Raw genomic sequence first — 12,991 nt, forward strand, 5'->3', positions numbered from 1 at the left:
AGGACTTGGGTATAGGGATAACAAGGCCGTCAGACCTAGAGTATCATAAATCCTGTATGCATGTCAAACAAATGCATCCACCAAATATGCGGCATATAAAATGCAGCAAACACAAGCAATAAATGGGTCAGTGCATATGATGCAACATGTCCTGGTCACCCCTGACGCCAGTCAGACGTCTCAAACACGATGGTATGATAGAGTGGGTAGGGCTGTGACAACCATGCACTCTGTCATCACTGCTCCTGAGTGACCGAGTGAACGGGATGCTGTCGGAGTACACCTATCCTCCTTATCCCAAAGCATAAGTGGGGGAGCTCAATGCTCTCATCTCCCTGAGACAATCCAGAGGAGGGATCACTGTCCTGCTACCACGCTGCGTCACACTACCCATGAGTGGACCAGCGGAGCCCTTGACAGAGCAACCTGCCGCAACTGTAACGCCCGCCCTTCTACTAACCTTATCTTACAGGAAAAACATTATCCTTTTCTGTATATCATAAATTTTGGCATTCCTACCTATTACATCCTGCTCAATCCATAGATATATTCTAACTAGTTACGATTGGTAGGACATGACTTGGAGCCAAGCAAAGCTGAAGGCGAGTACAAAGCTTCTAACGAGTCTGGTTCGTGTGGCCCTGACAAGTAGTGTACTCCCGGCTGGCGCAGGGGCACGGTTGTGTGAGGATCACACGGTCATGACCCTTGGAAGTAGAGAAGAGGGGTACGACCGTGTGAACCCACACGACCGTGTAGCTTTGACCGAGAGGAAGAGGTGCACGACCATGTGATTCCACACGGCCATGTCACCTTGGCCGAGGGGAAGAGGGGCACGGTCGTGTGATTCCACATGGCCATGTCACCTTGGCCAAAAGCGGGTAGTGGGTAGTCGTGTGAACCCGCACGACCGTGCCAGGGGTCGTGCAAAGGGTCACACCCTGCTCTACCAAAGGGCTTGTTCTCCCCTTTTTCCACTTATCCTTGCCACTCTAAATTCTACCAAACCAATTAGTAATAGTATTTTATGTAAAGCGGAGAGAAGAAAATACACAAGTTCTAACATGTCCCCACAATAACAAATTCTCCGATCTCCTTCCATTGTTCCGTCACACACACACACACACACACACAGCTCCTGCTGCCTCCTCCTACTCAAGCTTTCCTTTTCATTTATCTACAATATAAGAAAATGCAAATCTATAAGCGGATGCTTAGTAAGTACCATCTACTCACAAAACGATACATTAAAAAAGGACATGCTTTTTAAAACTGCTTGAGGAAAATGCAACAATGTAAACATGCTTTAAAAACTGATTAGGGAAACACAAACATGCACTTGACAGTAACTCACACTAAAACCATACTTCGAAAATATATACATGATATATATTTTTAAACTAGTTTATCATGCAAACCATCAACTTAAAAACCATTCTAGTAGTGTAAGGAACACAGGATTCTGAGCATATTATAGAGTTCATCAAAGCTACACAATATAACTCAAATTCTCAACTTAAAAAACTTCCACTAAGACAACCTATGAAGTTTGTTTTACATAATTAGTGAAAATAATAATCACTAGCTTGGGCCCGACATTGTACCACTTTGCGTGTATCTTTAATAAGATCCGAGGTAGCTAATCTCGAACCTATCAAGGTACTACTAGGCGGTCTAGGTGCCTAGGGGCGATCTAGGAGGCCACCCATGGACCTTGTATCTAGTACATGTCTTTCTAAAGTAAAATACTTTCTTTTAACTATTAATTTCTTGTACTTGCACTTGCTTGGCATTTAGCCAAACACCTTATGTGCGCTTAATTTCTCCCATACTTATATGGAAGCACTTTAGACACCTGATTATACTTCTTAGTCTCAAAACTTAATGGGATGCAAATCAAGATGATCTAAACATGCTCTTGATCCCAAAACTTTAGAGGGCATCTTACATATCATAGCATCCATCTCCTTTAACATGCAATATGCATATCATAACATGCAACACGCTTAAAACATATCGTAACATGTATTACCAAAGCTACTCATACTGCAGGTGAGAGATACTTACATCTTTTCTCTAGATCTTACTACTATAAGATGTAGGGAAGATAATCTTCTCTCTTGCACTATTTAAATCTCCAAGCCACCCTTCCTCGCGCGAACTACCTCCTTGGGAGAGACCCTCTCCTTAGATTCTCCCCTTGCAAAGTCTTAAGGCTTGGAGCCCCTAGGGTTCTTGGTCGAAACTTGAAAGGAGGGAGGAGAAGTTTCGGCTAGAGGAGAAGAGGAGATCAAAATTAGGTTTTGATCTCATACATCCCCTTTTATACTAAGTGGAAGTTGAAGCATCTCTTAACACATAATATACATATAATAAATTGTTTCATATTGCTCATGTGATGCTTTACCACCACCTAATGGCTACTTAAACCAATCTCAACTAAGAAGTCTCAGGTTCAAATCCTAGCCAGGGCCTTTTATGAATATATTTTTATTTATTTTCACTTCTTCTATTTCTTTTTTTTCTCTATTAGAATAGAGGAAATTTATGGGTGTTACAATCTCATTCCTTATAAAAATGAGCTATTACTTAAACCAATCTCTATTAGAAATTATGGTTTTGGGAACTCCATGCAATCTGATGACCTCTTTAACGTACAATTGCGCTAGCTGTTCAATAGAGTAGGATATTCTGATAGTTAGAAAATAAGCAGACTTGGTCAATCTGTCCACTATTACCCAGATAGCATGTTAACCATTCGTGGTTCTGGGTAATCCTACTATGAAGTCCATAGATATATCCTCCCACTTCCACTCTAGAATCTGGATAGGCTGTAGAACTCCGCTCAATCTCTGATGTTCTGCTTCAACCCGTTGGTATGTCAAGCAGGTACTGACATAACTTGCAATATCTCTTTTCATTCCAGACCACCAGAAGCGTTCCTTTATTTCTTGGTACATCTTGGTGGAACTAGGATGAATTGCATAGGGTGTTCCATGGGATTCATCTAAAATTTTCTTGCGCAACTCTTCTTGACTAGGGACACATAGGCGATCACCATAGTATAGTATCCCATGGTCTGATACCCGGAACTCTCCATTTCCTCCTTCTTGTATTCCCTGCTTGATTTTATGAATAATAGGATCTTCCTCCTACCCTTTCTGTATATCTGCAAGCAGGGATGACTCTAATGTCAAAGTGGAGAGTTGCCCAGTAATGATTTCAAGTCCAAAATTTGCTATTTCTTTCTGTAGGGGAGGGGCCATGGCAGATAAGGACAATAGAGCGACATAAGATTTCCTACTTAGTGCATCTACCACTTTGTTCACTTTCCCTGAATGATAGAGGATTTCACAGTCATAGTCTTTGACCAGTTCAAGCCATCTCCCCTATCTCATGTTCAAGTCTTTTTGAGTGAAGAAATACTTCAAACTTTGGTGATCTGTGTAAATCTTGCACTGAGCTCCCTATAAGTAATGCCTCCAAATCTTGAGAGCGAAGACTACCGCTGCTAACTCAAGGTGATGAGCAGGATAGTTCTTCTCATAATCCTTAAGTTGTCTCGAGGCATAAGCGATGACCTTGCCATTCTGCATCAGTACAACCCCGAGTCCCAATTTAGAAGCATCACTGTAAATATCGAAGCCTTCGTTATTCTCTGGGAGAGTCAGGATTAGGGCACTGGTCAGTCTCCTTTTCAGTTCAGTGAAACTCTTTTCACAATCCTCTGTCCACTCAAATTTTCGATTCTTTCTGGTAAGTGCTGTCAGTGGTGAGGCGATCCTTGAGAAGTTCTCTACAAATTTCCTATAGTATCCTGCTAATCCAAGGAAACTCTTGATTTAACTGACATTCTTGGTCTATTCCATTTACTTACAGCTTCTATTTTTGTTGCATCTACTAAAACCCCATCCTTGGAAATAATATGACCTAGAAAGGACACTTGATTAAGCCAGAACTTGTACTTGGAAAACTTGGCGTACAGCTGGTTCTGCTGAAGATTCTGTAATACTGTCCTCAGATGTTAAGCAAGTTCTTTCTGAGCTTTGGAGTATATAAGGATATCGTCTATGAAGATGATTACAAACTTGTCCAAATATGCTTTGAATACTCTGTTCATGAGATCCATAAACGTAGCAGGAGCGTTCGTCACTCCAAAAGGCATAACTACAAACTCGTAGTGCCCATACCTCGTTCGAAATGTTGTCTTCGGCACATCATTAGCTTTCACTTTCACTTGAGGATATCCGGACCGCAAGTCTATCTTGGAAAAGACTGTGGCTCCCTTTAACTGATCAAATAGATCATCAAATCTCAGTAGGGGATACCTATTCTTGATTGTTACCTTGTTCAACGCTCGGTAGTCCACACACATTAACGTGGACCCGTTCTTCTTCTTTACAAACAACACCGTAGCTCCCCATGGTGAGTGACTAGGGCGAATAAAACCCTTGTCAAGAAGCTCTTGTAGTTGTCCCTGAAGTTCTTTCAATTCTACCGGAGCCATGCGGTAGGGTGCCTTTGAGATTGGATGGGTACCAGGGATGAGTTCAATCTCAAATTCAATTTCCCTATCCGGAGACAAGCCTGGTAACTCATTCGGAAACACTTCTGGGTAGTCACATACAACTCTAACTTCCTCTAACTTTTGGTCTCTTTTTTGCTGGGTATTAACCACATGAGCTAGAAACCCAGAACATCCATCGGCTAACATTTTCTAAGCTTTTATGACTGATAAGAATTTCTGGGTTCTCTTCTTGGATTCTCTAATAAACTCAAACTTATGCTCTGCCTCGGGTTGGAATAGGATTCTTCGCTTATGGCATTCGATGGAAGCACCATACTTGCTCAGAAAGTCCATCTCAAAAATAACATCATAGTCAAACATGTTTAGCATTATCAGATCACTACACAGTTCTCTGTCGGAAATTTTGACTGGTACAACACGTAGCCAGTACGTAGATGTCATTATCTCTCTCGAGAGTAGTGTCGTTAAGAATTGTCCGCGTAGGACCTCCGTGGGTATACCAATTCTTTTAGCAAATGCCATGGAGACAAACGAATGGGTTGCCCCAGTATTAAATAGTGCAGTTGCATATAGACTAAAAATGCGTATCTGACCTGTGACAACAGTGGAGGCGTTTGCTACCTCCTCTCTGGTAAGGAAGAAAACTCGAGCATTAGTAACACTTGGTGGAGCCTCCAATATGCCTTAACTAACATAAGGTCCTTCCAACGCGACCTACATCTGGTGTAACTGTGCTTGCTTGTCTCCATACTGAATAGGTTATTCTGGAGGTAGGTGGATCTTGGTCGGGCAATACTTGGCTATATGCCCCTCTTGGCCGCACGTATAACAACCACTTGTGCCCTTGTGACAGATTCTAGGATGCATCTTTCTGCATGTGGAGCACGTGGCATACTTAGCCTGCTTGCTTACGGATCCTCCCTTCTTATTACTCCACTGCTTTCTCTTGGAGCTTCTCTTCCAGGTTGAACCTTGACCCTGAGTTTTCTGTGTGCCAGAACTCCCTTGATGTTTGTTCTCAATCTGTACTGGCTTCTGCTGCTTGATGTTATTCAGGTAATGCTCCGTGATCAGGGCGCTACTGACCAACTCTTCTACAGTCTACGATCTATTTATTCTGCCAGCTACATTCAGAGCTATCTATGGCCTCAACATCTTGAGCATTAGTCTTACCCTCTCTCATTCTGTGCTGACTAGTTCAGGGCATTGGCGAGCCAGCCTATTGAATTTCTTCATGGCTTCTTCAACTGATAAACTTCCTTGCCGGAATTCCGTGAATTCATCGTAATGTTTGTTCGTGACTCGCATATGAACGAATTCTTCAAAGAACTCAGTCTCGACCTCAGACCAGGTCATTTGATTCACTATTCTTTTTGCCTTGACCCGTTCCCATCAAATTCTTACATCTCCCATGAGGCAGAAGGAGGCACACTTTATCTTTTCTACCTCCAGTCAGTCCAGTAGCTATATTATGCTCTCCAGGGGTTTGAACCATGTCTGGGCATCCCATGGTTCATTGGTGCCAGAGAAATTCTCTGATTTCAGTTTCTGCCACTGGATGAGGTATGCTTCTTACCTCACTACCTTTGCTGGGGCTACATGTATGACTGATGGAACTTCGGCTATAGTAGGTGTCACCATATTGGCTTTCGGTGGGACTACAGGAGAAGCTTGTTGATTAGCAGTCAGGGTGGCAATAACCTGCTGCTGCTCTACCAATTGTCTCTGTAGTTGAGCTACTCCTTCTAAGAGGTTGGGCGGTGGTGCAAATTCATTCGTCTCTTGTTGAGATTCATTAATTCTTGGCTGTCTAGCCTATCGTCCTCTAGCCATTATACATATCCGTGGACCAACCAGTGAGATTTTGCTTCAGCCTATCGTCATTCTTACTTTCTATTATTAGTACTTTATGTATAAGCATGCTCAATCATAACAACAATTCTTACTAATCATAACAGGAATAAATGCGTAAAAGTTGTGGAAAGTTACTTTCTTACTTGGAAGCTGCAGGATCAATGCTTGATGTGTGTGATGGAAAGATGGAACTGGCTCTGATACCAAACTGAAATGCTCACCTTTCTACTAACCTTAACTCACATGACAAACATTACCCTTTTCTGTATATTGTAAATTTCGGCATTCCTACCTTTTACATCCCACTCAATTCAAAGATATATTTTAACTTGTTACGACTGGTAGGACATGACTTGGAGCCTAGCAGAGCTGAAGGAGAGTCTAAAGCTTCTAACGAGTCTGGGTCATGTGGCTATTATAGGTAGTGTACTCCCGACTAGCGCAGGGCACGGGCGTGTGAGGGTCACACGACCGTGACCCTTGGCAGCAGAGAAGAGGGGCACGTCGGTGTGAACCCACACGACCGTGTCACTTCGACCGAGATGAAGAGAGACACGGCCGTGTGAACCCACACGACCGTGTAGCTTTGACCGAGAGGAAGAGGTGCACGGTCGTGTGATTCCACACGGCCATGTCACTTTGGCCGAGGGGAAGAGGTGCACACCCGTGTGATTCGACACGGCCTTGTCACCTTGGACGAAAGCAAGCAGTGGGAGGCCATGTGAACCCGCACGACCATGCCACGGGCCATGCGAAGGCTCACACCCTGCTCTACCAAAGAGCTTGTTCTCCCCTCTTTTCACTTAACCTTGCCACTCTAAATTCTGCCAAACCAATAAATTCATCCTAAAGAATTAGTGACAGTATTTTATGTAAAGCAGAGAGAAGAAAATACTCAAGTTCTAACATGTTCCCACAATAACAAATTCTTTGATCTCCTTCCATTGTTCCATTACATACACACACACACACACTGCTCCTGCTGCATCCTCCTACTCAAGCTTTCCTTTTCCTTTATCAGCAGTATAAGGAAATGCAAATTTAAAAGCGGATGCTTAGTAAGTACCATCTACTCACAAAATAATACAATGTAAACATATTTTTAAAACTGCTTAGGGAAACACAAACATGCACTTGACAATAACTCACACTAAAACCATACTTCGGAAATATATACATGACATGTATTTTTAAACCAGTTTATCATGAAAACCATCAACTTACAAACCATGCTAGTAGTGTAAGGAACACAGGATTCTGGGCATATTATAGAGTTCATCAAAGCTACACAATATAATTCAAATTCTCAATTTAGGAAACTTCCACTAAGACAACCCATGAAGTTTGAAAATTTTATATTACATAATTAGTGAAAATAATAATCACTTGTTTGGGTCCGACATTGTACCACTTTGCGCGCATCCTTAATAAGATCTGAGATAGCTAATCCCGAACCTATCAAGGTACTGCTATGCAGTCTAGGAGCCTAGGGGCGATCTAGGAGCCCACCCATGGACTTTATGTCTAGTACATGTCTTTCTAAAGTAAAATACTTTCTTTTAACTTTTAATTTCTTGTACTTGCACTTGCTTGGCATTTAGCCAAATACCTTATGTGCGCTTAATTTCCCCCATACATATAGGGAAGTACTTTAGGCACCTGATTATACTTCTTAGTCCCAAAACTTAATGGGATGCAAATCAAGATGATCTAAACATGCTCTTGATCCAAAAACTTTAGAGGACATCCTACATATCATAGCATCCATCTCCTTTAACTTGCAATAAGCATATTATAACATGCAACACGCTTAAAACATATCGTAACATGTATTACCAAAGCTACTCATACTGCAGGTGAGAGATACTTACTTCTTTTCGCTAGATCTTACTACTAAAAGATGTAGGGAAGATAATCCTCTCTCTTACACGCTTTAAATCTCTAAGCCACCCTTCCTCGTGCGAACTACCTCCTTGGGAGAGACCCTCTCCTTAGATTTTCCCCTTGGAAAGCCTTAATGCTTGGAGCCCTAGGGTTCTTGGCCAAAACTAGAAAGGAGGGAGGAGAAGTTTCGGCTAGAGGAGAAGAGGAGATCAAAATTAGGTTTTGATCTCATACATCCACTTTTATATTAAGTGGAAGTTGGAGTAACTCTTCACACATAATCTACATATAATAAATTGTTTCATATTACTCATGTGATGCTTTACCACCCATCTAATAGCTACTTAAACCAATCTCAACTAAGAGGTCTCGGGTTCAAATCCTAGCCCGGGTCATATATGAATATATTTTTATTTCTTTTCTCTTCTTCTATTTCTTTTTTTGCTCTTTTAGAATAGAGGAAATTTACGGGTGTTACAGCTTCTTCCAGTACGAAAAATCATCCCCGTTAAATAGGGGAGGGTGTACTGTGTTGAAGCCTTCAATTTTAGACATAATTAACCTGCACACAAGGAAAAAAAATAGATAGAGAGAGTCCCAAGACTTGCTCTTGGGTTAGTAGTGCGGGAGAAGAAAAGATAAACTGAAAAAAAAACTGAATTGGTGTTGCACGAAGTTAGATTAATTGCGACGAAATTTTTTTTCCTAAAAGGTAATAGTACCAGTTTGGAAAATTAAGAAAACAAACTGAAAACCAGAAACAAAATGAAAAAGGTTTCACCCCCTTGTCTGATTGGTGGTTGCAACAAATCAGAGCGGTACCTGCTCTCGATTAAAAATTCAAGAGTAAGCAGCGGAAAATAATTAAGTCAAAGCAAACACAAAGATTTACTTGTTCAGAGCCTTTGGCAACTCCTACTCCAATGGTCGCACGTAAGGGTGCTTTCGATGGGCAATCACTAATAATTTGAAAAGTTTGATTACAAATTAAGTACAGGAATTAATTAGTGAAAAAAACCTAAAATAAATAAAAAACAGAAATAGAAATAGCACATTTGTCGGAGAGCTTTCGCAGCGTCGCAGGAGAACAGAGGAGTAGATCTTTCGATGTTGTGTTGAGTTTCAACCTTTACCCTCCTTATATAAGAGGTTCAGGGCGGCCGGATCCCTTCGGGCGCCCTGAATATGACGTAACAGACCCAACCAGGATGTTCCACGTGGCAAGGCAACATTGACGATAGAAATTTGCCTCCAGGCGCCTGGATCCATCCTGGGCGCCCGGACCCTGGTTTTCCAGCAATTTTCTTCCTGCAAGAAAATATTAGTCCGGAGGCAAACATACGATATATATATCCTGCAAAACAATGTGTTAGCACAGTTTAAAACCAACAAGTAGAGTATTAGCTAGATTCTGTCTCCTCGAGACCGGAATCTAGTCACGATCTCGACTTAGATATCCGAAATGGGTTTAAGCCAGATCGACGCCTAATGTTCCCTTCCCAGAAACGTGTCATCACAGTCAATCCCCTCCAGTAACTTATCTCCACTTACTTGCCAGACGTCCGGTCAGCCATTCGACCCGTCTAGCCTTCGTGTCAGCTATCAGATCAGCCCGTTGACCTAGCTGGACTTCGTGCCAAACGTCCAGTCAGCCCATCAACTCGTTTAGACTTCATGCTAGCTATCCGGTCGGCCCGTCGACCTAGCTGGGCTTCGTACCAGACATCAGGTCAGCCTGTCGACCTGTCTGGGCTTCTCCTGTACACTCGGTCAGAGTGTTAGATAACAACGAAACTATAACCTGTGTTTTCATTCATCAAAACTTGAGTTAAACCGTTAGTGCTAAGTGCACCAACAGTATCATGAGTTTGTCCATAGACAGTGGCCTTAACTGCCCCCTAGATCAGATAGTGATAGCATGAGTTTGTGTGCTGTTAAAACTTGATATATGTTTGTTATGTGCTTGTTATGTGTTTGCTTTATGCAGGCAATTTATTGGTTATACCTGCTGGAGCAAGTTAGTGATGAGTTATATTGTTGTTTATGGTTTGATTAGAAGATGATTTTATGTTGGTACTCTTACTTTGATAGCAAGTATTTATTACCTGAGATTGCATCCTTTGATCCTCTTATGTATAGTAGCATGCACTATCTTCTTATACCCACTGAATTATTATACTCACTGCCCCTTGTTTTTCCTATATTTCCAAGTTAGCAGGTAGAGGATGTGTCATATCGCTCAAAGGTCTTAGCTATCGGTTCTACTCGAGTTTGGATTTTTGTTCAAGTTGTTTTATTTTTTGTTATGTTATTGTTGTTTATTATTTTCTTTCCTTCGTGGAATCAATAATGTTTTTGTAATAATATTATAATTGTTAGTTTATGTAAATTAGTATATTCACATGTTAATGCATACATACACACATAGATATTTAAAAGATTAGTATGTTTTCATTTTATGTCGATATTTAAATTACTTGATCTGAGTTTGATATCGATTATTTACTTCTCATATTGTCATTATATGATACCATCCGATTTCACAGATAAATATATCTTTCGGGTGTAAGAATTTTATTGATATTAGAATATGATTTGAATTCAAAAATAAAGATGAAAATAACCTTTATAGAAAGAAAATAAAATCTAACAAAAAAAAAAACATCCACAGAGCCTCCGAATACATCTTAAATAATATTTTTTTTAGAATGAGATTAGGTTATTACTAATTTTACCTATTAATTAATTGTATATCCTTAAAAGAGTTTTGATTTGAATGGTTTAAAGTCACGTGGTTAAATCCGAAAAAAAAAATTTATGATCTACAGAGCTCGAATCCTCCTGCATGCGTTGCCTTCTTTCCTATGCATCGGTCATCCTTCCCTTGTCCCAGTAGGTGAGCAAAGCACCGCTCACCTATGTAACTCTAACAGTATTCACTAAAATAGTTATTATAAATTATAAACTCCTGTAGGCTACGATGACGATCAATAAAAGAGAAAAACAAACGCTCACCTCTGTAGCACCAACACTATCACTAAAATAGTTACTATAAATTCTAAACCACTAGAGGCTACGATATATATGACTATCAATAAAAGGGAAAAAAAACCATTTGAACAGAGTATGATCCAGAATACACGAGGGGATGATTTAAGGCAAAGTAAAACAACAAGTACTCATTATCCAAATTAAGAATTAATATTGACAATTTGTTTGCATATCTGATGATGCGATAACATATAATCTGTACTTAAATACAAAAAGATTCGATGAAGCAATGAACAATTAATTTTGTGTACAAATTAAGCTAATGCTGACAGAATCATTATCAACTGTGATAAGCCATGAACTCTAGAGCTAGCCACAACTAGATTACTATTGCAGTTGGAGGTCATAGAGTGTTCCCATGTGTTCTGGACGATCAATGAGTTGTGGATTCACACGAGAAGCAATTTGATAGAACACCTGCCATGTTAATAAGCTATCGGAGCCGGACTGATGTCGAGAGCCCACTGCTCGCTCAACTCGGACGGTAGAGGCCACCCGCTCCAATCCTCCGTAAAGCCCAGGACAATGCTTGCAAAGGTGCTTCACATCGAACACCCTTTTGCCGAAAAAGAAGTGAACGAGGTGCAAGAACTCACGAACGGTCTTTGGTAATTTACAGTCGCATGTCAGCATCTTGACTAGGAAGGCGAAGTCATAGGCGCCTTGGAAGGTAACCCAGGAGACGGGAGAAAAATGGCCAAAGGAAAGCAAGCCGGAGGTGGCCAAGTGCTGGGCGAATCTGCAAGAGTCGATGCCCCATATTTGATTCTTTTGGAAGTCGATGCCATTAGCCTTGAGCAGCTCGACGGAGGAAGGGGCGTAACGGTCGCGGTTGATGTCGAAGTCACGGAAATTAAATTCCCACACGTAACGCACACAAGTGCCGTCGCTGTAGATGGCACATGGGAGGTTGCCGGCGGCGTCGGAGAGGGTGAGACCGACCTGGATGATGCGGAGGGCCTCGACGTTGGCACGGATCAATTCGTAGCGCTGGGGGAGGGTGAGGGTGCAGTAGGGATTTTTGGAAGCGACGACGACGCCAGGATACTCGGTGTCCAATGCGACGAAGGGGTGGAACGGGACGGCGGAGCGGATAAGGGCGAACTCCTCGTCGAGGTTATGAGCCCACACGGAGCGAACCTCGATTCTGCTGGTGCTGGCGGCGGAAGAGGAAATTGGCATATCGTTGTTGACAACTGCGACAGCCATTATGAGTTTGACGATATTAGAAATACCAAAGTACTGGAAGCTGGAGATCGAGGAGATGTTAGGTTTCGATCGATCGAGTTGGAGTGGAAATTGAAGGGAAGGATCGGAGGAGTTTAAATAGAGCAGCAGCAAATCAAAATCAAAGCGGGAAAATCGCAAACACACTCAACAGAATTAGTTGCTGCGAAATATTAGGAGATATATATGGAATTAATCAGGACTTTAAGTCAAGGATAAATCCAGCAGCAATTAGCGAACTCAACTAGGGGTTTAGTATTAATTAATTAATTAAAGTTGTTGCCATCCAATCATTCCTTTTCTTTCTTTAATTAAATTTCACGTACGTGTAATTTCGTCATTATTTGCCTTTTGTGAAATTTCCACTCATTTGTTTTGGTTTGAAAAAATTTTTAAAACCAAATGTTTACGCTAATTTCTGATAAAGTAATTAAAAGTATACGTAAA

General features: G+C 41.3%; 1 protein-coding gene across 1 annotated transcript; it reads right to left on the minus strand.

Moving 5' to 3' along the window:
• Positions 1 to 11,644: 11,644 nt before the first annotated feature.
• LOC122010839 (probable CCR4-associated factor 1 homolog 11) lies at positions 11,645 to 12,692 on the minus strand. The gene has a single exon (XM_042567311.1). The coding sequence runs from the start codon at positions 12,524 to 12,526 to the stop codon at positions 11,645 to 11,647; it is 882 nt and encodes a 293-aa protein (XP_042423245.1). The 5' UTR covers positions 12,527 to 12,692.
• Positions 12,693 to 12,991: the final 299 nt, after the last annotated feature.

The sequence above is a fragment of the Zingiber officinale genome, chromosome 8A (assembly GCF_018446385.1).
Source record: "Zingiber officinale cultivar Zhangliang chromosome 8A, Zo_v1.1, whole genome shotgun sequence".
Classification (NCBI taxonomy): Eukaryota; Viridiplantae; Streptophyta; class Magnoliopsida; order Zingiberales; family Zingiberaceae; genus Zingiber; species Zingiber officinale.

Coding starts and splice junctions, on each gene's coding strand:
- LOC122010839 (XM_042567311.1), bottom strand. CDS start 12,526: ATGGCTGTCGCAGTTGTCAACAACGATATGCCAATTTCCTCTTCCGCC.